We start from the raw sequence: 25944 nt of genomic DNA, 5'->3' as shown, positions 1-25944 counted from the left end.
ATTGCCTATTAAATCGTCGGTATTAATTTGAATTCAGACAGAGATTTTACATTGTAACTAAATTAAAAACCTTTGTTTAAGTTTTCGAGCGCAGTGCTACCTGACGAGTTAAATTGTAAACTATTAGAATTCAATGCTAGCAGTAACCTCTCGGCGAAATTGCTCGACGAATATCTCGACGGGACATTTGCAGCGAGTTTAGATGATTCCACTCTCGACGTGTCTCGCCTTACTTCATTCAATATATGGATGAGATAGTGGCAATTGCTTATACGCATTTAAATTTTCACTCTTGTGCGGATGATGCAATGCCTGGGACCTCATAGAACGGGTTGGTTTTGGTAATGCGGCAAAAAATTAGAATAAATCATTACTCCAACCAGCCATGTCAACAACATTAAATCACAATTTGAATATTGGTTGAAATTACGCCTAAATTCCACGTTCTATCGAGAGCGCAGACGAGAGTGTGCTCGCGGTCGCCGCTCCCTTCTTTTAACTCGTGGTCAAAAATCCGACTCGAATTGGAGCACTCCCGAGAAGACGGCTCGAGCGGTACCAAGCGCTGCATGTATATGTTAACGTAAAATTGTAAACACCGTTAGATTGTAATCTATCTCGCGAGATTATAAACTGTCGAAAGATTGTCAACCTCAGCTTACTGCTTACAATTTAACGTATTATTATTCGGTAGATTGTACTGCACTAACTTAGTTATCATTCAAACTTCTTTGGTCAATTACAGATTAATTTTACTTCCCAACAATTTCATATAACTACCGAATAATAATACGTTAAATTGTAAGCAGTTCGTTGAGGTTCACAATCTTTCGACAGTTTATAATCTCGCGAGATAGATTACAATCTAACGGTGTTTACAATTTTACGGTGACATATACACTCGCACTCGTTAGGTATCGTCATATCTCGCCGAGTGTACTGCTAGCATAACAATTATTTCCAGTTTAGCACTCCTATAAATTCACCCGTTACTTTGTTGATCTGACATTAAGTTAAAATCCATTAAAATAATATACAAATCAACTCGACTTTCGAGGCAATGGATTTACTCTTAACAAAGCTATGACTTGATATATTAAGATGTATTTACCAAGTAATCAATAATTAAGGCAATTCTCTTGAAAGTTATAGGACTTGGAGTGGATCTCTCCATAGATATGTCGAATCTTTCCAAAAATTGTGCCAAAGACGTCTGATACATGTTGCACACAAGAGACATGTTGCAAATAAGGAAATATAAAACGGATCCGCGGGTTGCAACTGGTCGAAATTCTTCACGAGCTGCATTAATCTTTATTTCAGTTTCTTTCGCTACATCTAGTTTTTCTCTGACCTAAAACAATCAGTTAAACGTGGTTTATAATAAGTTGAATGGTTAACCCCGAAGATATCTAATACCAATAGGTAATTATCAAGGCATGCGTTTGTTTTATATATAAAACAAACAAAAGCTTGACGTAAATCTAAAACGCTTAAATGCTTTGGAGAGTGAACTGATTTTAAGGAATATGAAAAAACCTACAAGTATATTTTATTCTTGTACCAGACAAGCGGACTTTATGCCACGACATCATAATTATACATTATGTTTATACAACCATTAATGAATTTATTGATTAAGTAGGAATTGTCTTGTGATTCATTCGTATTAGAATATCAACCTAAATCGAAGTAAGCACCTTGACTGAATTAAATAATTGTTTACCTCAGTAGCCGTAGCCTTAGTGATATTCAGCACTTGTATAAGAGACACATCTTCAACTAATGACCCCTGTATAGTCGTTAATTTGTGAAGCAAATTCGCTTCTAGCTCTTGCATCTTTCGCCTGTTAGCAGTGACGTCCATGATAAGTTGAGTACGCTCTGCTTCCATTTCAGCCTTCTCAGTCAAAATTACTCGTCCTAGCAACTGGTCTTCCAAACCTGGAATAATAAGGAAGTTTGACCCCTCCAAACCCGTTCGATGTATTTCTTAATGTACTTTTAACTGATCTCCTAACATGACTTCAAACTATCTAAATAGGTAAATATTCATCGCTTAAGTCTATTGTATCCGTAAACGCGTTTTATACATTGGACAAATATTTGAAATAATGCAACGTAATTGTGAAGCCAATTCACATAAACAATTTGAATCAAAATAAAGCTTATATAAAACAAGGAAATCTTAAAATAAATAGAATTTTTTAATAATAAATTTATATTTATGGGTTACCTTGCATAGTGACAGTAAAGTCAATAATGGACGTTCGCGCCGATATCTCAGGCGTATACGCGGGGTTCGGCAACTTTGTCGTAATATATATTTTATGGCCAGCCATCACGTCTATTTCCTTGTCTCCCAATTTCACCTGTTATTAAAAAAAGATATACTCAGACAAATATTTCTTGAACAATTTATAGTATAAGATCCCGCTATACAACGACCTTCAACGAGATGCTGATTTAATGAAACTTATTTTATATTTAATTAAATATGTCAATATATATAATCCATATGGGTTGCCTAGCAAATTTCAGTCCAGAGTATGTTTAATTAATATTAAAAAAAATTTTTTTTATAATTTGCATGTAGTAAATTTTTTGAACTTTTTCAATCAATTATATTTAATCAGGGTAGTATTATATATGTATCACTATAACCTTCTTTTATACTAAAGATGTATATATATACTTTAGTGTCACATAAAAAATATACACATAAATAATTAATTGATTAAAAACAACCTAACGTTTGCATATTCTATGGGCTTCATACTTTCGATTGGTATAGAATTTATCTAATAATCATACCGGTGAAATGTTTAAAAAAATTTTTTTTTTTTAAATTAATTAAACATACTCTGGACTGAAATTTGCTAGACAACCCATATGGATTATATTTATTGACATATTAAATTATATATAAAATAAGTTTCATTAAATAAGCATCTCGGTGAAGGTCGTTGTATAGCGGGATCTTAGACCATTATACAAAACCTCACTAGAGACAATGTGACACTCTAAACCAAATAACGCAATTATACTCGTAATCCGAGCAAAATATTTTCTTTTAGGTAATGGCTCACCTTGTATGAAGACCCAATTTTAATATAATTTTTCTCTAAAATATTATCCAAAGCCGGATCTAACTCCTCTGCAACGTCTTCTATGAGTAAGGGTCTTGCTAACGACACACAGTCTTCTATGTGGTTTCTGAAATTGATAAATAAAATAAAGTCACACCTTTTAAAAATACATTTATTTTCCACGTTTATACGTAAAGTTGATTAATCTAACGTTGCATGGGACACGTATTCTACTAATTTCCAAGCTGAAATCTTTGTTGAACTATGCCCAGTACGCAAGTTGAATACTGAGGGATATTGTGATTTTTTGTGATCGGGAAAAGATAAAAAAAACGAAAAAGTAAGAAAACAAATTTAAAAAACCCGGTTTTACAAAAAGGTTTTAGGACCTTTGTAAGTCTGGAATTCAGATTTCTATATCTGTTTCATAATCATTTTTCAATCTAATAAAGTAATAAGCAAGTAGGTAATCAGCCTCCTGTGCTTGACACACGCCGTAGACTTTTTGGGACTAAGGAAAGTATTTGTATTAATAACAATGTTGTAACGAAACATCGCAAGGTTTCCTCACGATGTTTCGTTAGAACATTGTTATTAATACAAAAAGGGTAGAGATACAAACCTAAAATATTTATGATTAAGTGTTGTCACGATAAGATCGTTAAATTTCTCCATATTCTTAATCCATATCTTCCCTTGTGTCTGTGGATCTATCAGTAGAGGGAATCTGGCAGCTTTCGTTACTATGATACCGTTCTGAATGGACAGCTCATCAGTTGGCAGGCCGCATAAGTTCCACTCCCCAATCTAAGTAATTTCAATTTAAAATATGACTAGCTTATATCTAAATTCACTTGGATTAGGTTTTTACTGATACCAAGCTAGATAATTTAAAAAACTACAAAGCCAATCTTTAAAGGTTTAATTACCTTGGCCTCCCAAACAAGAGAACGCTACCTTTTTCGGATCACGCGCTACCGCTTGCCAACAGGGCACTTCAGTGCTTTATTAAACACAAATTACGAGAATCCTATATCTACCCAAGTCTCTGTCTCTACTGACTGACACTAAATATAGCTTGTTTGTGGGGCGCCGTGTAAAGCACAATGAGTTTGGAAGGTTACGCGTAGCCAAAGTGTAGTACTAGTGAACTAAAAATGATATTTTGCAGGTAAATACCGTTGCTGTATCAGTAAGCTGATCAGTGATATTCAAATTCATCGACACAGGTATCTTTCTTCTTAGTAACTCAGCTAGCCAATTCGAATTCAATAGGTTGCGGAACTCTTGATTAAATGGCCCCGAATAAGATAAGAATCTTGTAAAACAAATGAATTATTATCATTAGGATCAATAAAAAAGCATAAAAAGTAAGAACATTTCCTTATTGTATATACATCGATCGGGAGTTTCTGGGTTAGATTACAAGAATTATATGTATGTCTGTTGAATAAACCCCGACAAAAATGCAGTCACAAAAAATTAATTAAAAATTCTATCGACTATAATCATTCTATGTAAAGCAAATAACATACCCAGTGAGTAACAATATATCCCCAACCAATCGTTCAATCTCAGACTTGAACAAGGCTGACTGTTCGGTCCAACGAACTCTTTCCCCACTAAGTCCATTAATAAGTGCAGTAGCGGCGTCCATCTTCTGTTGGCATTTGGCCGCATCGTCTAACACTGCTTGCTTTAGCGACATCGCTTCATCGAACTTCTGTTGTACATGTTGTAATTCACGCTGAAAAATTTAAATCCTTATTAGTGTTTTTAATTTAAAAAATCTGTGGCGCTACAACCTCTGGGCTACAAGGTCTGGGCTTTTGGGTCTAAGACATGTCGGTTTCCTCATGATGTTTGCGTTCACCGTTCGAGCGAATTTTAAATGCGCACATAGAAAGTCCATTGGTGCACAGCCGGGGATCGAACTTACGACCTCAGGGATGAGAGTCGCACGCTGAAGCCACTAGGCCAACACTGCAATGTTTTAATTAACCTAAATTAAAATGAAAAATCGATTGGTTACTTTCTGCGGTCGAAATAGTCATAGTACTTCCAAAATCTAAGTTTCCGCCCAAGTCTCAAAATTCTGCGTATTATTATAAAAAAAAATAAGTCAACAGTTAATATTTAGAGCCTTCTATACAAAATAATGATCAAATCAATAGTCCATAAGATTGCGTTAAAATTTCCAGTAATTATGTTATCTACAGGAGTATATATAACATATATACTAGCAAACTCGGCGAACTCCGTTTCGCCACCAGATGGCTTCGTTTTATGTAACATTTCGTTTGGTGATCCCGCTTTTCTGTTAAAATTTTTCCTGAATTTTCTTTACTATAAACCTCATGGAGCCCGAGACCTTTCCAACGAATGCAAAACCGTGGAAATCGGTTCGTGCGTTCTGGAGTTATAGCGTTAGGAAGGAAAACCCGACTTATTTTTATATAGTAGATAAATAAATAACTAAGACCTATATTGCCCACTATCTTATCACATCGCTCAAAAGACATACTTCTTTAGCCTCCAATTGTGCTTGTGCAGCCTCCAACTCCTTTTTAGCAGCCTGGTACTTGCCCTGCATTATTGCCAAATTAGCCTTCAGAGGCAACACATCCTTATTCACGGAATAAAATTGTGCCATAGCGATGGTCCAAGAAATCAAACCGGCCACATTACCACAAGCGAGTTTTGCCGCATCAAACGTGTATTGACTGGAAAATTTATTAACGAAAGTTAAAAATGTCTAGCTAGTAATATTGAGATGATTTCCTAGATAAGCGGTGCCGATAACTAACGGCCGTCATTTTACGGTTATTAATAACGGCCGTCTTTACTTTTTAACATAATGCAAAAAAAAACATCATTTTCGCTCGTCCAAGTCACGTTTCCACTCATGGTATTAATTAAATATGGGCACCGCTACACGCGAAAAACGTTGAACTTAATGTTTATCACCGCTATGACGGCCGTCATGCAAATGACAGAACAACTATTTGACGTTACTGAGAAATGTTGGGTTTCTCTAGAAAACCTACTCCGATGTTATTTATAGACAACGCATAGTTGACGTCACCAAACGTTACATTACGGCCGTTGGATAACGGCACCGCTTTTCTATGAAACCTAAGCTTAAGTACGACTCCGGTAGGTCAAAAACATATGGGACAAACGGGAGACTGACGCTAATCCTCGATTCTGAAATGTATCCTTAATGCTTATTCAAGGCTAAACACGTAAACGAAGTGTCAAACAACACGAACTTGGTAATAAAAAATTAAATGAAAATCCGAAGGTTTGGAATCACTCCAAATGAAGCTTGATTATTAAATGAGTAGCTATGAAACGAGTTCTTGTCATTAGACAGGAATAAAAATAATCTAGATTTTTAATTGCATATTTACGGGAAATTGAAGTATGGTTGCAGCAAATCAACCATTTCAGCATTGATTTCATCTTTCGGATAGAACTTCAAGTTGTTCAAGAATCTGGAATCTGCCATAACCTGCAATTACCAAATATATCATAAATAGCGTCGTACTCGTCTTATAGAAAATAAGAATTATTTGGTTTAGTTCCACTCAATATATATATAGTTTTTAGTTCTACTCTATATATATCATGTTGTTTTTGTGACAAGTGATTTTATTTCTCCCAAATATGTCAACAATACACATAAAATCCACTTATGATGTACAGTCGACTCTCGATAATTTGACACGCGTTAATTTGAATCTCTCGATAATTTGAAATGTTTTTCCGGTCCCTTGAAAAATACTCGATAAATTGAATAAAATCAATGATAATTGGTCCCTTCGGTAATTTGAAGTTGAAAAAGTATTATCTTGCTCGCCAACATGCGATAATTTGAAATCCGGTCTTCCCTTCTCTCTATAATTTGAAGCGTTTGTCATGCACATACCTGTCATTTGTTTACATACATGCACATACTTATCTTGATAAAAATTTGTGAATAATTGTTATAATAGTTGTTAATAAATAATAAGAATATAGAAATAATAAGTAACAAATTTTGATCAAATTCTTATTTCCTTCAGTCGCCCCTTCCCCTCGTGGTTATTCAAACACTTGTTATTTTGAACTCTTGATAATTTGAAATTTATCTTTGGTCCCTTGAGTTTCAAATTATCGAGAGTCGACTGTACCTAATTAAGTATATTTATTGTATTAGAATAGTATGGCAGACATGGCTTATAAGTTGTCGATTGATATAAGATATAAAGCACTTTATATCAGAACTTCTTTTGAATAATTATATACCAAAACATTCCTTATAAATCATTCTAAATATTGGTGAAAACTGCAATGAATTCCGTGCAGTACTTTATGAGTGTATTGCGAACAGACAGGCTGCAGGATTTCCGAACCAATTCGACTTAGTCTTTCAAGGAAAGAGCGTAACGATTCTTAAAAAGCCGGCAACGTAGTCTCAACTTACTTAATATCAGGTGATTTTCCGGTCCGTTTGCCTGTATATATAAATAAAAGACGCAGGACTTGTTTTTATACAATATAGTTAAAATATGTTGCCTGGTTTTATTTTTATTATTAATATTTCTTTTGTATTTAAATAAGGTTTCGCACTTTGGCACTTCTTCACAATATTCTTTTTTTACTGTTTTTTTAAAATTAATGTTTATTTATTTATTTATTTATTTATTTATTTGCAAAGCCAAATTTTAACTAAAAATAATATAAAACTAAATATTATAACAACAAAATTCTTTTACAAAATTGACAGAAAACCTTCTGCTAATCTTATCCAAGTACATTTTCAAATCACAGCATATTACCCCCAAACGCTACACAAATAGGTCGCTCTCCAGTGAAGAGTCGAGAAACCCATTAAGCAGCGAAAGAAACCGGGGAATGGGAGCTCGTTGACGCTGGACAGTGCGAGCCGAATGTACAGCAAAAGGGTTATGTTTGCAGCAGCAGTAATAATTATCCGGAACGTACAGTCTCGTTATCTCTCCCAGCAAGTATGCGCTTTCCGTTTCGTTTTTAATTATTCTTAAGCCAAACTTGATTACAGCTAATGTATGTTGCCAGGAAAAGATCGTTTAGTAGCGTAATAGCCGCCCGTTGCACCATGTTTTTAAGTTTATTGTCAATATTATTATTTCTGTGCAAAAAGTGTGAATAAACAAGATTATAGTTTTGGTCGAGTTTTGTACTAAAACTAATGTCACCATGCCAAAAATTTCAACAGAACCAAAATATACGTATAGTATTATGACGTCCACTTTGTACCTGCATGTCTATTCCGCGATTGTATAATAATGATACCTTTAAAGATTCCGCCCAAGATGCCAATAGAAACTCTTTATCAGGATCTGGTTTGATTGGATCAATTTTCTTCCTAAACAGAATGATGACAGCGTCCATAATAAGAGTAATTAGGTAAGGCGGTTTTCCCAATTTTCGCACTGTTGCTATATCGGCTGCATTAATAGTCTGGAAAATAGATTAACAAGCCCTTTTTATGATTTCAATATAGTGTAGTGGAGACTAGCTCGTTTTTTTTTTCATATATATTATCTAGACATATATTATATTATCTTGTGAATGTTTAACATATAAACAGAAAAAAACCATTTAGAATCGAAATCAGCAGTTATCCAATCATGGCTAATCAGAATTTTCTTCAGAGACTAGTTCACTAGTCAGAGCCGGTCTGTTACCCTCTCTGTCTCCTGTATAACTTGTCTGACCATAGATAATGTTATATAAAAACTTTTTTTTTTCAACTTTTTAATTATTTTGTATTTGGAACACGTTTATTTTAAATTAGTTTATTATTTTAAAAACTTCCTTCGATTTTGCGCCATTTCACATATTTTTTCATGTTTACTATCAAAAATTGTCCGTACATGCTATAAAACTTCTGTATGGTTTTCTCGTTTTTTGTAGCAAAAGATTTTATTGAAATTTTTAATCTTTTAAGCGTCTACAGTAATTATCGAAATTAAAATGAATACCTATATTAAAATAAAACATAAGTATCTTACCAGCAAAGCAGCTTCCGCCGCATCCAATGCAGGCTTAGCCGCGGCCAACTTCTCCTCTGCCACAGCAGTTTCTGCCGCGATGACGCTGACGAGTTTCACTGCACGATCTTTTACAACTAATACTTCTGCTTTCACTACTTCAGCCGCCGCTTGCGACTCGGCGACAGCTGCTAATACCTGGGGTTATTATGAAAAATCAAATATTGTCAAATATGATAAGTTTTCAAAAATATGAATTTAAAACACTAAAAAGTCATTTAATTCATACGTCAAAACAATATATGAAATAACATGATAGTAAACATGAGTTTATCTTATGCTAAATTATAATAATATATTATAACATCCTAATCTCCTCTATTCTACAAAGAAGACAATAAATATGGTATACCTCTTCTGCTGCAGCAGTGGCTTCTTTTATTTCAAGTTCTTTAACTTCTAATTCTTGTTTCAGCTCATCGACGCTAGCAGCAGCTTCTACTAACTTATCCAAACCAGTAGTCATTCTTGAAATATTTAAATTTATGTTAATTCATAAAATGACTTATTTACCAAAAACTTAATACTAATAAAATATTTGTTAATGATTTGCGGTGTCACTTATCACAGACTCCGTGGAGTGTTATAACAAAAAGGAGGAAAATATCTACTATGAGAATACCTTCGTGCCATTTCAGCAATATTTTCGTGTTTTTCTTTATATAGCACCTTGTATCCCTCCAAAAAGGATAGATACGATTTAGGAGTAACGTGTGTTTGTCTCCTAAACCTATCGTAATACATTACACAAGTATCGGCAACATTATCCTGAACCATTCCCATTATTTCTATGAGTTGTATCTTCGTTTCTGCCGTACATACAACCTGAAAGTTACGTAATATACATATATGTTTCGTTTTAAAACATCAATTAGTAGTAATTCAATTTCAATTCAATTTGAAATTCGAAAGTTGAAACATATGTTGTTACTTGAACGACAAAATCTCAAATCATTACGTTATTACTAACAGAATAGCTATCTTATGTTTCTTCAAACATTTTTACTTTACAACATTTAAAGTAACACAAACTTCGAATTCGCTTAGGAAGTGATGAGCGACTTCAATCAGGGCCGTTCTTGGCCACTTTTGGAACCAATCCATTGTTGAGCCGGAAATGAGACCAGGGAATTTGAGTGCTCGGCTCCTAAACTTTTCTCCTACCTAAAGAGTATAAAAATACCATTAAATTTAGAGTATTTTACAAATTTTTAGCAGTTTTCCTATATTTTATAGGACATTCCTTACAAGTTTTCCATTTCATTACTACAAGTCTCAAGAACATTTACGGTATCATTCATAAGTGTACCCACTTTGAACCGCAAATTGCTTTATTATATTTATTGTGACATTGTAATGTGACAAAAGTAAAAAGGACAAAAATAAATATTTTGAAGGATATAATGTGTTTATGAAAACTGGGGTTAATTCTATCAACAAACTTGTAGCAAATTGTCTAGGTATTAAACATGCAAAAAAATTTACCGGTGAAAAGCACAACACGACGTGTAAGTTAGATCTAGAACGCATAATAAAGTATTCATAAAGGACATCCGGAACTGGAATTCTTTTAGGGGCGTACTTCTTCATTATAGGAGTCAGTTCGTTTAAGATTTCATCTATAGAAAGAAACATTTATTGTTATCGATATTAAAAAGCTTAAAGGATGCTAGAAAAATACCATCAGCATTAAGGCCGATTTACATTATCTTAGTGTTTAGGACAGTGGTTTAGTACAACTTGAAAGGCAAGTTCTTTAGCGTAGCGTTTACTAAAGCAAGTAGCGTTTACATGTTTCAACTAAAGTACTATCCTAAAGCACTCTCCTAAACACTAAGATAATGTAAATCGGCCTTAAGACTTCATATTGTAAATATGTTATTATCCTAAAAATAGGCTTCATTATTATTACTAAATAGCCGAAATAATACTCATAATTATATATAGTGAGAAAACCTTTAATTCTGAATACCTTAAGAATTGAATAAAACAAATGAATAATTTTATGTCTAAAAGAATACCGATCCAATAAAGTAGTCTAGCTAACTGCTTCCTTATTTTGTTCTTTTACGCGAAATATATTAAAAACTCTCACCCATTTCATCCTTAGGGAAAAGATTGGCAATTTCTCCTGAACTTAGGATATTGTTCAAAAACTCAAGGAACTGCTCATCTTTAATATCATTATCCGTGAATATAAATGTTATACCCTGGCCTTGTAAACCAGCAATTCGATACAGGATTTTAATATCATCACAAAAGTTGTTAACATTGTAGGATCTGAAAAAAAAATTAATCGCACTGTGTATTTTTGCGCGATGGAGAAAAATGATGAGTGAATTTTTACGATGCGCGCCAACACCTAAATTCTACATCGTAAAGTTAGTTCTAGGTGGCATGAAAATCGATAATAACTATGTTCAAGTTGTATATTCTAGTATTTTTATATTAAGAACACGTGTTTCGTAACAGTGCAATTAAACAGTGTGAATAAATAAACATTATTTTGGTGTTTTTATTAAATCAATTTCATATACGACGGTGATAGTATTTACTAATAATTTATTATTTATTAGTATATTTATATATATTAAATATTAGAGATAAAACTGATTTAAATAAACTGTTTTGAGTGCATTTATAGATTTGAGGTTAATTGTCGGTATGTATTATTATAATATTTACATCGTTAATGAAAAATTATTATCTAAAAATTATTTTTTTTTCGTTTTGTTTTATTTCCATACGCCAAAGTATAACTTCTAACGCGTTTACATAAGTACACACACTCTTCTTTTACTAAAGTCCACGTTATGATTAGAGATTTTGAATTTAATATATGTTCTATTCTGCAAAAAGATCTAAGACTAGCAATTATGACTGGTATATTCGAACAAAACCCACGCATTAATATTCGAAATATTGGCAAAGAATGTTGGTTTGAACTACACAAGAAAGAAAGAAAAACTGACAGTTGTCTCTGAGATTTGTTTGCTTCAATGTATAATGCAACTAAAATCTATGTAGTATGTTCTCACCTTGTTAAAGTAATTTGGTAAAATGAGAAGTTGGCTATATATGAAGCTAATTTTGTCAAGCTTTGTTTACCAGAACCTCCTACGCCCACAAGCAAAGCATTTCCTCTGAAACATAATTGATATGCTTATGTTATATGTATGAAGAAAATATTTTTGAAGTGAAAACTTCTTTAGCGGCGTTGTACACTTTTTTTGGAATGGTAAAAATGTTAAACTCGCGTCAAGACACGTGATCTGATCGAAAATTCGTAAGACGGATGGAGAGTAGACAGCTGGCGCGGCGTATTTAATGTAATATAAATTGTCATGTTTGTGTACGATAAATAAATATTGTATTCTACCACATAAATGATAGTACTTTTATACTGATAGTTCAAGCAATTCGTGCAAAATTATTCCCTAACCATTCCAAAATATCAAAAATGCACAACGTTAATATTCAAGTTTTCACTTCTGCCGGCACTCCCGGAGTGCAACCCGTCGTTTTTTTTTATACAGCAGCTATGTTAGAAAGTCCATCGTCCATCTATGGACAATAAATAAGATATGGCATACAAACTACTATTTATTTTGTTTAGATTTGGAAAATTTAACCTTGAAAGGTTGATATTATTATTACCTTGGAGTATTAATAATCCTGGATATAATAAAGAGATGAACCATTGCGTCGTGGAAGAATACCAAATCCAAATGGGCTCCACGAACTTGATCATTGAATTGCTCTTCGAACTGACCAAGCTTAAACAAGACAAACTCCCACCTAAAAATAGGTAGAAAGTTTGAAATCCGGACATGGTCATCGGTTTTAAAAGAATTCATCAAAAACTAATAAGAAAATTGTCAGAATTTACTTTTCGCGTATTACACGATTATAAGGATACAGATTACGCCAGCCAAAAACGTTTTATTAACTGAAATCGACCTTATGACGGACTTAAATGACCGCGAAACTTAACATTATTCGATATGTCAACGCCCAGTATTCCGATGCTAGCTGAAACTTTAGCGAAAGTATCTTCGAAGAGAGGAGTTTTTTTTTTATATAAGTCTTTATCTTGCAATCAGTCAGCTAGACTATGAGCAGACGTGTTGAGAGCTGTTAGACGTTCAAAGCAAAAGAGGAGAGAGGAGTAGCGATAAAGGGTTTTGGAAAACCTCTGTCACATGTTATTTCACCAGTAGGCGATGGAATCGTCACGTCCCGATTGTATTATTTTTTATTAAAATCAAATAAATTTGGTTAATCTTATCAATTTAAAATAATAATTGTATACGTTGTTGTCATGTCAGACAATAATATGTTCTCAATTTATACTTACGTAGGTAATTCCTCATATATCTTAGGCGCCTCAGTACTGAAGTCTTCATCCTCATCCCCTGTTGGATCAGCCGCTTCCCGTAGGAAGTTCACAAAGAATGTTTCTCCATCAGGAAATTCGCTTACTACGTCTGGTAACTCTTGCGCCGCTGTCTTCCAGAACATAGCGACGAACCAATCCTTGTCATCAAATGTTGTAAACCTTTAGTATAAACACATTTAAAGACTCGGAAGTAACTTATGTTATTTAAACGTCCGTAGTCCTCCTATGGTGAACCAAGTAGTCATTTCTGAGTCTGTTGTCTTTACAATTATTTTATATTTTAACATTCTATCAAACCAAATATTAAATCATTATTTCGTTCTCAAGTGATAATTCCATTAACCAATTAAAAATTCATTTGCAATACAACTTAGAGGTTCTACTGTACGGTATGTTTGTATACTGGCTAAGTTAACTTGCTTGCTATATTTTTAGTTAAAAGACTTAGGTATATAAATATATGTTTTTAATATTTTTTTATATAGAATATTCGGTGTGAGTATTATTGTGTCGCATTACTAGTAACTGTTTAGATAGAATAATGATGTGGAATAAATAAATAAATAAATGAATAAGAAAATACGGATAAAAAGATAATAACTATAAATTGTTATATATTTACCTATCTGAAATAACTCTAGTACATTCATGGAACCACAACTTTAGAGCAATTTTGATGCTGGGCAGTTCTTCCTTCTTAATAAATAGAATGCCCTCCCATATCCGAGATAAATCTCGAAGGTTGAAGACGTAGTGAAACTTTGCCGGCGTCGGCAACATTTTTACCTAAAAATAGATCCTATTAATATGAAAAAAATATAGGTAAACACACATAATTAGGGGACTATTTAAGTTGTAGTCTACTACTCATTTTTATTCAAATCTAGCTCATATGAGATTATCTTTGTCTCCCTCGAATTCCAAATTCAAGTAATTTCATACACAATTTTTCTATACTAATATTATAAAGAGGAAAGATATGATTTTTTATTTGTTTGAAATGAAGGCTCCGAAACTACTGGACCGATTTCAAAAATTCTTTCACCGTTGGCAAGCTACACTATTCCCGAGTGACAGCTATGTTTCATTTTCAAAAAAATTAGGGATGCTTACTAAAACTTGAATAATCTAACCCAAGGTGTAAAAAAATAAACAAAAAACATCCTTAAAATCGCGTGCGCTGCGAAAATTATTAATGATAGAACAAAATAATGAATTTCAATTTTTCAGGACACATCACTATCTATAAAAAATGTCGCGACAGCATGTCTCTATCTTTTATAGTTACGTCACAATAAGCGTCCTATTATTAAAATACCACCGTTAGAAAAGGCTCTTTATTCGTACCTAGGTATTGATCTTTATCAAAATAAATACCAACGTTTCACATAAGCTACAATTTAATGGCATAACCACCAAAAAAGCATGGTGGATTGGCGTTCTCCTGCCGTTTCTCTTGAACAGTTTACTACTATGTAATATAACAAAAATCTTAGCCACAGCAACGCTTGGCCGAGTCTACTAGTAAAATATATAGCTTTAATTCATGAAGTTTACCTTTGTCTGTTGCCATATAAGTCGAGTGACCGATACTAGTCTAGGCATAAAATCAACGATTTTCTTATCAAATCTACTTTTACAGAAGTAACCGGCGCTTATTGTCTCTGAAATTTAAAATATATTATTAAATAAGAAAAGAGTAAAACTTTTGTATAGAAGATTAAATTACCAAATATCTTATCCATTGAGACATTGCTGGGTAAAGTGCAGTTGAAAATATTAAATTGCCTCTTAAGTCTCGGTGGAATATCGTTTCGTCCACCACCTGTAAAAAGTATTAATCATTATATCCCCTATACATAAATAATTGTAGAACTGTTGGTGTAGTTTCTTATGCGTGCGGCTCTTATCCTGGTGATCGTAGGTTCGATCCGCGGCCGCGCGGCCGGCGCACACCAATGGTCTTTCTGTTTTATTTACGCATCTATCACTTGCACGTACGGTGAGGAAACACATCGTGAGAAAATCGGCATGTCTCAAAACTAAAAATCGGCGAAATGTGTCAGATGTTTTATGTTTCTATGGAAGGTTACCTACCTACAACCACAATTTTCCGCTTAACCGATTTTGGTAGGTAATCGTCCAATTAGAATATATTTATTAATTCTAGGAAGTCGCACAGCGTAGTTAAATTTAATGGCATAACCACAAACATTAGTATGCTATATCAATAAAGTTATATATACTTCTACCGGTTAACATATTACGAATTGATGCTTTCATAAATAGCGGTCCAAAATTAAGTCATACCAGGGTGAATCATAGCACCGAACATTTGAATATCAGCGATAATAAAGAAATCTCCAGGTTTATCTAATGAATAAAAACCACGGCATTCCATCATCTGTCGTACTATTTCGTTGGTGACCTAAAAGTATTTTATAAATTCATTGTTCTATTATTATATTAATTGTAAAAACTGTCCCTCGAGGTTTTTTACATCTTAAATTGATAATTTACACCATTATAACGTAGAAACAGAAATATCTTAGAAGTATACGAATTTTCTAAATAAATTAATCGTTGAATAAGTTTGAGTGATCTGAATTATTTACATTCCATTGCAAGAAAAACAGTACAATTAAAAAGTGGACAGGTAATGCTTGTATATTAGAGATTAAAAAGATAATAGAGAAGGAATTATGTACAGTAACAATGTTATCACAAATAGACTCTCTCTATTCTGATAGAGTGCATAATATAGATGAATATTTGATAAATTATTTCGATGAATATGTACAATGAACTAGACTAAAACAATTAATTGCTATAACTTTTTGGTCTAAAATTTAGATTATTAGTAGTTCCCTTCTGTCCCTTGAAAGGTTATTTAATTATACACCAAGGATTACACAGAGTCGGCAATTTACATAAATAAAGCGTATAGGAACAGGGGAGGTACCACTAGCTTCAAAGAAATACCTGATCTCCCCATTCGTTGACAACCGGCATATTAATATCGTCAACAAACACAGTCATGGCTCTTCCACCGGGTGGTCCATATGTCATACCAACTCTTTTCTCAACATACGACTCTACAATTCGCTGTAAAACATGAGACATTCATATAAAAATTGAATGAGTTGTAGGCATTCACACTTATCAGAAGTGTAATTGCGAATTGATGTTATCATTTTTCGAACATGGTAACACCAATCCGTCCACCATTACCAAGATAATTACATGCGAATTTACTCAATAGAATCAAAAATACGCCAGAAACAGACAATAAAAAACATTAGTACAGAAAAAAACTATTTAAATTCATTAGTAATAAATAAAAGAAAATAAAACCTTAACGAACATAAACACGACTACTATTTTATTGCAAATAGCAACTTCACGGCAAAAGTGTGTTAATATGGCAAAATTTCAATAGACTAATAAGTTTGATTAATTGTTGAGTATTCCGTACACCAAAGACATTAGAAGTTAAGATTAATTAAAATTTTAAATTACAATCTTATCTTCAAAATGCTAAACGTCTCGGGATAAAATTAGAATACTAAATGTAATTACCTGAAACATATTAGGAGTCGTAGCAGAAGAAAAATTAATCATCTTGAACAGTTTGACCTCATTATCGTACTTGGCCATATAGCTTTTAAGCATCACAGTTTTGGCTGTACCCTGTTCCCCAATAAGTAACACAGCCTTATTTTGTTTAGCAATAGTTTCTATTAAGAATGAAATGCAAACATTATCAACATTCGGCACTAAGATAGATGCGTACTCTGGCACACTATCCGACGGATATATGTAGTCTTCTACATTTTCGGACCTAAAATAAGAATAATTAAAAAACGGAATATGAAAATTATTATCAAAGCCTCATCTAAAAGTTAAATCTATTGCGATTTAAAAGAGTGACGGAGAGTTTATTGACAGGAGTTTGTTGGGAACTAGCAATAAATGTAAATTTAGAACCATTAATTTATTGTTCATAAGTGATGTTTTCTAAGCCATTCTCTTATAACAGTAACAAGTTTATATAGTTTTTCAATATCATGTTAAATAAAATTCAACCCAAATTTCAGAAATTTAGCTCGGTGTATTAATGAATATTAACTAAAATTAATAGATACCAATGTTGCCAGACTCCTGTCTCATTAACCATATACTCAAAAGGCATGATCCACTCCTTAGATTTGGCGCCGGGCCAGTCTATCTTTACGGGCAACTTTGTCATATACTCGGCCATACGAGTTCGGGCATCTAACTCAAGAACAGCACCCAAGGACCACATCATTGCAAATACGAACAGCCTCTCCAGGTGACGATCAGTGTGTAATTCTGATAAAAGTAAACATTGATCTCTCGTACCCAGTAGGGAATATTGCGTGTCTTAAATTGGTCGTTAAAAACCCGATAGATTCATAGTAACGGGAATTATGTTGAGTAGCTTTACAATAACCTGACCCACTGTGTTAAACTCTGACGATTTTTACAAATATTTGTATGAAAAAAACTTAGAATTTACTTGTCAAACTCATAGTAAACCTACTGAACTCACTAGTTGTATGTCACGTTATTACGAAGAGGAGGTAAAGTCCGACCAATAAAATTAAAAACCAACTCTGGGGGCGCTAAATTAAATTCTTATTGATTATAGCAACACTAAGCATGGACGTGATATTTGGCTAGTGTACAAATATTTTAATAGTATTGAGTCTATTGCAAAAATAAAGTTTAATTTTCATGACGTTTATACGTTTTACGTATTAAAAGGAAAATTGTTGCCATTTGAAGAAATTTGTTCCAAAGCTTTCCGCAAAGGCGAGTTTATTTTTTAACGTTTTTTCATTAGAGAGAAGTAAGTAAGAGAAGAGTAGAGAAACAATCTATTACGCATAATTTATCAGATGTAGAGAAACAATCTATACTCACTTCCACCAGGTATTTCTATCTGCAGTAGACCAATCAACACATCTATGCATTGCCTGAAAATCCAATGTTAATTTAGAAAGATTTGGAAGAAAGTTGAACCAAACATCGAATATATTCTTACCTGACATAAATAGCTTCTAGTAACTTCATTTTGGCAGGCAATTTTTGCTGAACAAACAAATGAACATCATCGTAAACTTTATTGAACGCTATGCGAAAGGCATCACTTTCTTTCGGTGATCGTTTTTTAAGCCAACCCTGAAAGATAACAAATTATATGTCAATTAAATAACTTCATTGATACTGATAACTGGCAACAAAAAGAAAAAAGAGAGAAAAGAAGTTATAAAATATAAAGAGTACAGGAGCTAGCACCTAGAGTAGGTAATATTGGTGGCTAATATTTAGTATCAAGCACATACAATATAATTAAGAAACAAAGAAAGAAAAAACTTTATTATACATAATAAAAAGGATGTTTAAAGGTAAAAATAAAGTGTCCTAGCCTCCACACTAGGATTCCCTGTGTCGTGGGATGCTAGTCTCTTCCTTTTGACAAGTTAACCGTACTTGACATAATAATTTCTACATAACACTTACATTTTATAATTAATCTATTGTTGCACAATAAGAATATTGTGCATAGGACAGGTTGATAAGATGTTGTTTAAGATTGTTAGTGAATGAATAAAGTTTTGAATCGTTAGTGAAAATTTTGTTTTTAAGAAAGTGGTTAAAGATGAAAGGGCCGGGCCTCTGAAGGAGAAAAAGCGTTGGGCGAAGAAAGTGCGTTTGTTGGACAGCTTATATGAAGGTTTGCGTTGTGTATGATGTGGTGGGGTCGGTGTTTGTTTCCATAAAACTTTTGTTTCATTGTAAAATTTTGAAGTTGAGAAGCGAAAAGAGTTCCTATAGGATATCTTAAAACCTATTTAATTGTTGCCGTGTGTGTAAACAGTAAGCTAAGGAAACTATTTGTGACAAGTTATGTTTCGTCTAGACAATTCAAACCTCAAGTATTGGTTGCCATTTAAGTACAGATGATGAGAGGAAAACCATTCCCATTCTGCTGACGGTAGCGGGTGACGCGTTATCCACATTGTCTGGCTCAAACACCAGTTTACTGTTTTGGGCCATTGTAATTCGATCTCCATTAGCTAAAGTCAGCGTTTTATTGTCGTCGAGTACAGAGTTAAGATTTTCAATCCACACAGCGTCCACTGGCCCATCTGAGGTTAATTTTAATCAATGTATAATGTATATACCAACAAATATAATACCAAATACAAAAACTTTTTTTTAAATGTTTATATAAATTATTTAAATTTTGCCTTAATTGTAATTATGACTATACCATTATATTTTGAATATTTGCGAAATTAAATTCGCGTACTTCATAGACAACTTATTACTAAAGAACTAACAAGGAGATAATACCTAAAACAATCCATGTAGTGTCAGATTTTTTTACTTTTAATGCCCTTCGCCACAAAGTAGAGAAAATGCCATCAGTCCAATCATTAGTGGCTACATCCAAACGACCAAACATTTGCGGTGCGGTAATGGCCTTAAAAATATATATTATATTAGAAACATAGTTGCGAGGTACGTAACTACAATAAACAAATTTGTATAAACTGGTAATGGTTCTAAAGTCAAGTCGCTAATTCCGAGAAATAGAATTGTTATATTATATATGTACTAATCAAAACGTAATAAAAAAAATTATGACTTATGACTTTACATAGTCTTGTTCAAGACACGGTGATATTGTCTCGAGCCCACGTAGTGAAATCTATTGTAATAATTATATCTCAATTAAATGGTGTCGTAGTCTAAAAGACGTAGAACGCATAACATATTTCAAGAGCGTATAGTCAAGATTACCATTTTCTAAAAAGGACTTACCTTTGGATTCATTCTCATTTCTTTATGGGGTTTGCCAACTTCGGTCAATGCAGCCATAAGCGTGTGAATACATGTAGTCTTTCCTGACCCAGTTGGTCCCATAGTCATCAATCCGTGTCGTACTAGGGACGTTTCATACAATTGAATAATCTTTAAATTCCAATCTGGGTGATTAACCAGGCCTGTCCGATCTGTCACTAACGTTATTGCACGTTGCATCTCCCTGTAAAAAAAAAAGTCACATAATATGATGTACACCTTAATATTGTGATAATTTATAATATTAAGTTTGCTATGGAAGAGCTAAGAACCGTGACAAAGATATATTTTACTTCAAATAGTCCCCAAATCTAAAAAATTGCAATGTATTTACTTAGAATAAACACATTTTATTGTTTTTGTATGAGATAATAAGCTCTTTTGATTAGATTTATGTTTCGTAAGGACATATTGTAGAGGTCGCTAGAAGCATTTCGAATGAAACAGTAACTGTCAGTCAACAAATGATTATGGAGCTTGTAAACATTTATTATGAATTTAAGTATTTAATATAATAATCACACAATATATATCAACATAGTAAATTTACATTTAAATCTGTTCACAAAGATTTATTGAAATGTGTAGTTCTCAAGTAATAGGTAAATATGATTTTAGTGAACATACCCATGAGAACAATTCAAATAGTATTAGCTTAGGAAATATTACTTACTTATGTACAGTCTGACTAAGTTTGATTCCCGGAAAGAGATCTTCTATCAATGATACGAATAATGGCTCATCTTCGTCTACCAATTTCGAAACATTCATTTCTCTGAAAAATTTAAAATGCAATAAATATATAAATATTTTTTTAAATTAAAATAATATTAACTTACTTTAATACTCTCATCATTATATTCTCTTCAGTGCTCTCAGGATTCGCTCGTTTCTGCGACCCCATAGTTCTTAACACAGACAAAATATTTCGTAGTCCAAAGTCATAATGCACCTGTTTTGACAGTTGCTCTTCACAAAGTTTGTATAGCGTGAAGAATTTACGAGCTATAATAAAAAATTAAACACTTAAATCATTTACTTACTACTTTAATCTATGGATATAGATGATATTACAGTTTAATGATATTATGTGTTTATGTTTATGAATTGTTTTATTTAAATACCAAATTAATAACATTTATTTTTAGGTTTTTAGACTAATAGAGAGCTTATTTACGTCTCCTATTTATATTTTTGTTTAACAAATTTACAAACTGAAGTTTGGTCTGAAACTTATTACCCAGCAAAATGTTTTCCTTGAAACCACAACTGGCTAACTTCACTCTGATAATAATCTGTCTATCAGGCACCATCATTGCGACTGAACGGAACTGAATCTTCAAATTCTCTGGCAATTCTTGTCTTCCAGCGTATCCCGGGTTCATTGTAATGATAAACGCAAACTCTGGATTTAGGCTCACTACATCCCCATCACTACAATATAATTAGCAATAATAAAAATATAATTTAATTTAAATTTACTATTTCGGTAACGAGAGATTAAAATTCGCACTAAACAACTTAATTTTAAATAAGGATAGTTTAGATCAATCGTGAAAATCGTAAAATTTGTATAATTTTTTTTATTAAAATTTGTGTCCGAAATAAAAACTAAGAAAACGAAATTGAGCTTAACCAAAACTTTTCATAAGCGGTATGAAGGTTTCTTCACTAAAGTATATTAGAAGAGAGCACATAAAATACACTCAAATAAATTAATTTAAATTTGAAATTAATATTAATAAATTGTATGTCAAATATACCTGAAAATAAAGAACTCTCTCTTCTCACGTCTAGCAGTAAGACAGATGTAAATCTGTTGCGCTGCCACTGAGAGGACGGGAAGTTCAATTCGGTTGAACTCGTCAAAGCAGCCCCATGTACCCGATTGGGCCAATCCTTTGTAAATACGGCCCAGACCTATATGACAATAAGATTTTACTGGACTATTCAAATAAAACTATTTTTAAAGTGTTTTTGATAAATTTCTTAAAATATGTGTTTTGTATATGTTCTTGCGGGAAAGTCTTTTCTGTTTCTATCCATTTTTATCAAATATTATTTCGGAATTATATCTCTAAACATATATTTTATGCAACTTTCTTAAAAAAACTTCAGTGAATATTTGTTTTACATTTATTTTTATTTATTTTATTTTGAACATAAACTAATTTTATTCAATGGTAAATATATAACAGATGATCCAGTCGTATTGCCAAGACACTTAAATAATTTTTCGGTCTTAGCAACACCCATTTCGAAATGGAAACAAAGAAAATGAAGTGTACATTACAATAAAATATAATATAATAATATCTTTTGGGTCTTGATCTCAGATCTCATACTCTTCGGTTATTTTTATTGTATAGACAAGTGAGGTGATCAGCCTTGTGTCTGACACATGTTAGAGTTTGGGTTTGAGACATGCTGGTTTCCTCGCGATGTTTTCCATTACCGTACTAGCGAGTGTTAAATGCGCACAAAGATAAAGTGTTCGTACATTGGAGCAAAGATTAGGTTCGAAACCTACGACCTCAGGTATAAACTCGCACGCTGAAATCACTAGGCCAAATTGCTCCAAAATATATAACGCGTTAAAATAAAAACTATAGTAGGATAAAACAAGACGAAGTAACCTAAAAGCAGAAGGGAAAAAGAGCATAATAACCTCTAAAGTCCATCTGATCAGAGCAATTGAACACAATGACCAATTTCCCGAGGGTTCTAGCCATATCCTTAGTGGTCTCAGTTTTTCCTGTACCAGCCGGACCTGCTGGAGCCCCTCCCATACTCATACCAATCGCTTGAGATAGCGTTATATAACATCGATCAGTTAATGGGGTGATTACAAGACGCTCCGTGATACCTAAGTATTCATTCTGCAAAAAAAAATTAAAGAAATTGTATATTAAGAGAAAAAGTTAAATGTATTAAAAACTTTGTTTAGTCAAATATATTTCGTTTTTCTATGCAATGTCATTCATTTATTCTTCTGTTAATCAATTTTACGATCGACCTTACAATGAACTTATTGCCACAAAATTGTCAAATATGTCATTTTTCACGAACTGTTTTTGACAATCAACGAATTATTCGTTTTAATTAGTCTAAGAAAGCTTTTTGGTGACCCGACTTTCTATTGTTGGGTATTTAAACTTACGTTTGGATTTTTTTTTTTTTAACAAAGATTCCTTTTTTTTTCTTGCACAATTTTATGCGCACTAATTTCTAGCACATACAGTGAAGACTTGTTAACTTGAATAAAAAAAAGGTTGATTTAGAAAGTTAATCGACCACGTTAACAAGGATGTAAAATCTAGATGCGACAAATCAAAATTTATAATACTTGAAAATTTAAATGAATACCTGATACAAGAAGTCCACATCAGTAATAGAAACAATACAATCATCGCTGTCTTCAAAGTAGTAGAATCGTGCTTGTTTCTGCCATTCGAAATCTGTTGGCGTCTTTATTCTCATTCTTACCAAGTCATCGAAAATATCCCTACGAATAAATAAAACCGCAAATCTTAAGCAACAGACATATACAGATGTGGCATCGTAATTATAATTAAAATAATGGACCGATTATGATGCGATTTCTAAGAAAGCTGATGTAATTAATAATAATAATAATATAATTGGACAATTCACACCAATTGACCTAGTCCCATGCTAAGCTGGTGAAGCTTGTGTTATGGGTACTAGGCAACGGATATACATACATATTATAGATAGATAGACATATAAATATATATTTTAACACCCATGACCTAAGCACAACACCAAATGCTCATTGCATCGATGTTTGTCTCAGCCGGGGATCGAACCCGGGACCCATGGATTCGCAGTCAGGGGTACTAACCACTAAACCAATGAGCCGTCAAATTGAGATGGTTCTTAAAAGAACTCTTTACAACAGCTCTTAAAAAGAAAGGTAGTTCTTTTATTAGCTTGCGGAAGTCTGACACGCAAAATAGGTATTTTCTTTATTTGCAAATACATGTTTATCCTAACATTTGAAAAACCTTGGCTAGCTGATAGCTTAAAGGTAATCGGAGCTTAAACAATTAAAACCGTGTTTTTAATTGTCCTATAAATATATCCATGGGGTAGCCGGGATTTTAATCCTGGATTTCTTAATTCCCTATGCATTATCAATTAAGTAAAGCAGTTTTGTAGTAGTATAAGACATACCTTTGATGAACGTGTATGGTAATCATAGTCTCCACTCTGGTTCTATCCAAAGGAGCCAAGTCTGTGACAGTTTGATCAATGAGGCCATTCAACAAATCCAAGTTCTTCTGATTGGTTAATCTCATTATAAATTTGTCCGCTTTAGCCTTTTTCAATGCATACTCAGCATCGCTGGTCCATAAGATTTGCATTCCTAATAAACCAGCCTATAAACAAAAAATGAACCGTTAAAAACGTCAACATTTATATCGTTACAAGATCAACTTCGCAATGTAACAATTGTTTTAATATATGGGTCTTTTAAGTGACAATACGAAATGGAGAGACTAAATCTAAAATATTTGTAATAAAATGTTTTATTACTATTAATGTGCGCATTTAATACCCGCTCGTACAAGGAAAACATTGTGTGGAAACCGCCATGTCTAAGACCCGAAAACGGCGGGTTTCACAGAATGCTGATCATTTACTAGCCTATTGATGACGACCAGATCTAAAAGGTCGAAGTGCCACTGGTTTTTTACTATTAAAAACATACCTGTCCAGGGAAGTTCCAAAATCCAGATAAAAATTCAAACTCTGGATCCCCGGCCATCGCTTGAGCGATGTTCGCGATAATGTTCCTCACTGTATCTTTCATCGTATCCAGTAAGGTATTCAGCCAGATCTATAATGGCAAGAATCACACAAATGATTGTCCAATAATTTCTTATCGATACCTAAAGAAACTTAGATGAACCCATTAAATCAACTACTTTTAATTATTTATTTTATTTATTAATACATATACAATTAGATAGCATAAATTATTAAGGTGACCATGAGCGGCCCTATCGCTGACAAGCGATCTCTTCCAGGCAACCCTAGTAGAGAGTATAAAATATTACTAAGGATAAAGTGTTTAATTAAAGCAACAAAAATTAAATTTGAAGTAAAATGTGTAAGTAAAATTACATAACTAACATCGAAAAAATACCAAAGCTTAAAAAGAATAATTGAAACAGAAATTTTAACACTTCAAAACTTCACCGTTTTACTTCACAGTCAATTTACCTCGACTCCACCAATACAAGAGACTGGTCGATCCAAGGGAATATTCTCGCCATTGTCCGAATTCATTGCCACAATTCTATCTTTGTCATCGAAATCTACCATGTACATAGCATCGAATATACTTAATAAGTGTGGCTAAAACAAATCATTACTTATTGCTTCAAAAAAAAAATATTCGTCGAAACAAAGGCTTGATACAAAAGTATGAATTGTGGCCATTAGCTCTGATTGG

General features: G+C 33.0%; 1 protein-coding gene across 1 annotated transcript in view; it reads right to left on the bottom strand.

Annotated features, from left to right (window-relative positions):
- LOC125063711 (dynein axonemal heavy chain 8) overlaps positions 1-25944 on the bottom strand; it is a 61735-nt gene that overhangs the window by 13551 nt on the left and 22240 nt on the right. Inside the window, exons 37-76 of the mRNA XM_047670295.1 lie at positions 25713-25847; positions 25198-25326; positions 24660-24865; positions 23829-23967; positions 23131-23341; positions 22226-22382; positions 21703-21896; positions 21302-21467; positions 21136-21237; positions 20424-20646; positions 19953-20082; positions 19527-19744; positions 18637-18773; positions 18516-18568; positions 17714-17921; positions 17148-17409; positions 16551-16673; positions 15879-15996; positions 15298-15393; positions 15126-15232; positions 14191-14354; positions 13527-13727; positions 12827-12967; positions 12208-12312; positions 11265-11449; positions 10655-10788; positions 10202-10333; positions 9792-9994; positions 9522-9636; positions 9131-9307; positions 8409-8576; positions 6503-6603; positions 5614-5812; positions 4625-4836; positions 4269-4407; positions 3712-3896; positions 3090-3216; positions 2237-2372; positions 1727-1944; positions 1112-1354 (exon numbers count right to left, since the gene is read on the bottom strand). Of these exons, the coding sequence (XP_047526251.1) occupies positions 1112-1354; positions 1727-1944; positions 2237-2372; positions 3090-3216; positions 3712-3896; positions 4269-4407; positions 4625-4836; positions 5614-5812; positions 6503-6603; positions 8409-8576; positions 9131-9307; positions 9522-9636; positions 9792-9994; positions 10202-10333; positions 10655-10788; positions 11265-11449; positions 12208-12312; positions 12827-12967; positions 13527-13727; positions 14191-14354; positions 15126-15232; positions 15298-15393; positions 15879-15996; positions 16551-16673; positions 17148-17409; positions 17714-17921; positions 18516-18568; positions 18637-18773; positions 19527-19744; positions 19953-20082; positions 20424-20646; positions 21136-21237; positions 21302-21467; positions 21703-21896; positions 22226-22382; positions 23131-23341; positions 23829-23967; positions 24660-24865; positions 25198-25326; positions 25713-25847 (6399 nt within the window). The remainder of the gene's footprint in view (positions 1-1111; positions 1355-1726; positions 1945-2236; positions 2373-3089; positions 3217-3711; positions 3897-4268; positions 4408-4624; positions 4837-5613; positions 5813-6502; positions 6604-8408; positions 8577-9130; positions 9308-9521; positions 9637-9791; positions 9995-10201; positions 10334-10654; positions 10789-11264; positions 11450-12207; positions 12313-12826; positions 12968-13526; positions 13728-14190; positions 14355-15125; positions 15233-15297; positions 15394-15878; positions 15997-16550; positions 16674-17147; positions 17410-17713; positions 17922-18515; positions 18569-18636; positions 18774-19526; positions 19745-19952; positions 20083-20423; positions 20647-21135; positions 21238-21301; positions 21468-21702; positions 21897-22225; positions 22383-23130; positions 23342-23828; positions 23968-24659; positions 24866-25197; positions 25327-25712; positions 25848-25944) is intronic.

This window comes from Pieris napi, chromosome 1 (assembly GCF_905475465.1).
Source record: "Pieris napi chromosome 1, ilPieNapi1.2, whole genome shotgun sequence".
NCBI classification, from domain to species: domain Eukaryota; kingdom Metazoa; phylum Arthropoda; class Insecta; order Lepidoptera; family Pieridae; genus Pieris; species Pieris napi.
The sequence above is the reverse complement of the archived record's forward strand: the minus strand, read 5'-3'. Positions and strand labels throughout refer to the sequence as shown.